The 2,240-nt window shown below is 50.6% G+C and overlaps 1 protein-coding gene across 1 annotated transcript; it reads right to left on the bottom strand.

Annotated features, from left to right (window-relative positions):
* Positions 1-893: 893 nt before the first annotated feature.
* LOC128460592 (uncharacterized) lies at positions 894-2,240 on the bottom strand. Its single transcript, XM_053445836.1, has 3 exons — positions 2,093-2,240; positions 1,422-2,034; positions 894-1,269 (listed from the first exon to the last, which is right to left on the bottom strand). The coding sequence occupies exons 1-3, from the start codon at positions 2,238-2,240 to the stop codon at positions 894-896; spliced, it is 1,137 nt and encodes a 378-aa protein (XP_053301811.1).

Genomic DNA, 2,240 nt, shown 5'->3' with positions numbered 1-2,240 from the left:
TCAGGTGGTGCCAAGGTGCGCCTGATTTACCTTTGACCTGGGCCGAGTGTGAAGTAATTTCCTTCACCTCGTACGGTCCAGTCCACCTGGGTTCTGGCCACTTTCTTTTGTGAACCTTAACTCTTACCCAGTCACCGACTTTTACCTTTGGTCCTGCAGCTTCCTCCGGATCAGTCGCCAGGGCCCTGGAGACCTGATTGGAGAGAGCTACAGTAACAGCAGTTAAAACCTTCATATAACTTGACATTTCAATGTACATCCAGGGGTGGCACGTGACCTCCATCCCTGGGTGGACCAGGCATAACTCTGCCTGTCAACAGTTCATGTGGCGACAGGTGTGTCTTACCGCCTGGGGACGACCTCATTGTCATCAACACCAATGGCAGGGCTTCAACCCATGTCATTTAAGTGTCTGCACAAACCTTCGCAATTTTGGCTTTCAACGTTTGATTGGCTCTTTCTACAAGGCCTTGTGACTGTGGATGATACACTGAGCCAAACTTGTGGTGAATGCCCAAGGCAGCCTCTACCTCTCTTAGGTGTGTGTTGTTAAAGTGTGTGCCATTGTCTGAGCGGATGAACCGTGGAACCCCGTAACGGGGGATCAAGTCCTTCTGCTGCCACTTGATCACTGACTTTGCATCCTCCCGTCTGGGGGGGATGGCTTCAACCCATCTAGAAAACCTACATACCATTACCAACATGTATCTCATTCCCTGCACTCTCATGTCTGCACCCATATCTGTATAGTCTATACTGATGTCTTGGAAACAGACGGCAGGAACGGGATATGAACCTATGGGCGTTTGGAAAGGTCTTCTAGGATTGGGGTTCCCACAAATGGAACATTCGTCACAAAATAAATTGGAGATGCTCTCGAGATTTGGATGCCACTATAGGGCTGAAATTCTCTGGAAGGTTCTGAGTTTTCCTTCATGGGTGAGGCCATGTGCTTCCTTGAGCAACATGGCACAAAGTTCTGCCGAGGCAACGATGCGTCCATCATGGGACCTCCAGAGGCCTTCTTTAGACTTCAAGGCCCCCTTTTGTCTCCATGTGGACCATTCATACGGTCCAGCTTTTTCCTGACTTTGGATGAGCGTGTCTTCAGTGAGTTCAGGGAACTGAGCTGGGCTGGGGGATGCCATGACCATCTGAGGCGGCGTGTAACCTCCTGCCTCCTTGGCAGCTTGGTCAGCTGCATTATTTCCAGCACTGATTCTGGTTTGGTTGGTGTCGTGTCCTTTGCACTTCATGACAGCCAGGCGTCTGGGCAACAGAACTGCACTCAGGAGGCGTCTCATTGGAACTTGATGTCTGATCGGTTGATCACCGGTGGTCAGGAAGCCTCGTCTTACCCATGACGGGCCATCAAGCTGAACTGCTCCATGTGCATATGCAGAGTCAGTGTAGACATTTACAATTTTCCTTGTCCCAGCTCTAGGGCTCTTGTGAGGGCTGTGACTTCAGCTAACTGAGCTGAAGCTGGCTGGGGAATGATTGCAGCTTCCAAGGTGGTGTGACTTCCATCTGGGTGTTGCTGCACTACAGCATAGGCGGCCACATTGCCATCTTCTCCTTTGTAGCAGCAACCGTCCGTGTACAGCCAGGCATCAGCATTCAGAATAGGATCTGCACTCAGGTCTGGTCTGAGCTTGTTTTCCTTGATCGCAAGTTCTCCACACACATGGGGTGTTCCACTTGTAATGTTGGTCGCCATGTTGTTGATGCTTGGAACAAAGGTTATGTGTGACTGAGTGCACTGGACCTGAAGTTTGGTCTTCCGGGCTGCACTGAAGGTGAACTCTTTGCTCTGGAGGAAAGCGGCAACTCCATGCTGGGTGTGAATCTGAGTTGGATGTCCCATGACGACATGGCTGGTTTTGTCAATGGCTTTCGCTACAGCTGCAACGTATCGGGCACACGAACTTTGTCCTGTCTCGACCGTGTCGAGTTTGGAGGAATGGTAAATGAGGACACATCGGTCTGTTGAACGCCTTTGGAATAGTACTGCATTCACAACACCACCTATCTCTGCAACATCAAGATGAAATGGCTTGGTTTAGTCTGATGCGGCCAGTGCAGGACAAACCGTGATGTCTTGGTATGGGCAAGTGTTCTGGGAGTGTGGTTTCCGTGGTGGCAGGGATGTTGAACTTCCACATGTCTTCAGTGGCGGCCTTCAGCACTTCTGGGTCTGTAGTGGCAATCCAGGTCAAACCTTGTGCTCTCTTCATCAT

The sequence above is a fragment of the Pleuronectes platessa genome, chromosome 17 (assembly GCF_947347685.1).
Source record: "Pleuronectes platessa chromosome 17, fPlePla1.1, whole genome shotgun sequence".
NCBI classification, from domain to species: Eukaryota; Metazoa; Chordata; class Actinopteri; order Pleuronectiformes; family Pleuronectidae; genus Pleuronectes; species Pleuronectes platessa.
This window is presented reverse-complemented; position numbering and strand designations above follow the sequence as displayed.

Excerpts from the sequence above, each read along its gene's own strand:
- LOC128460592 (XM_053445836.1), bottom strand. The coding sequence starts at position 2,240 with ATGATGAAGAGAGCACAAGGTTTGACCTGGATTGCCACTACAGACCCA. Across the intron at positions 2,035-2,092 it reads GCCCATACCAAGACATCACG|AGATAGGTGGTGTTGTGAAT; the intron begins GTTTGTCCTGCA and ends TTGATGTTGCAG. Across the intron at positions 1,270-1,421 it reads GAGCTGGGACAAGGAAAATT|ACGCCTGGCTGTCATGAAGT; the intron begins GTAAATGTCTAC and ends TCTGTTGCCCAG.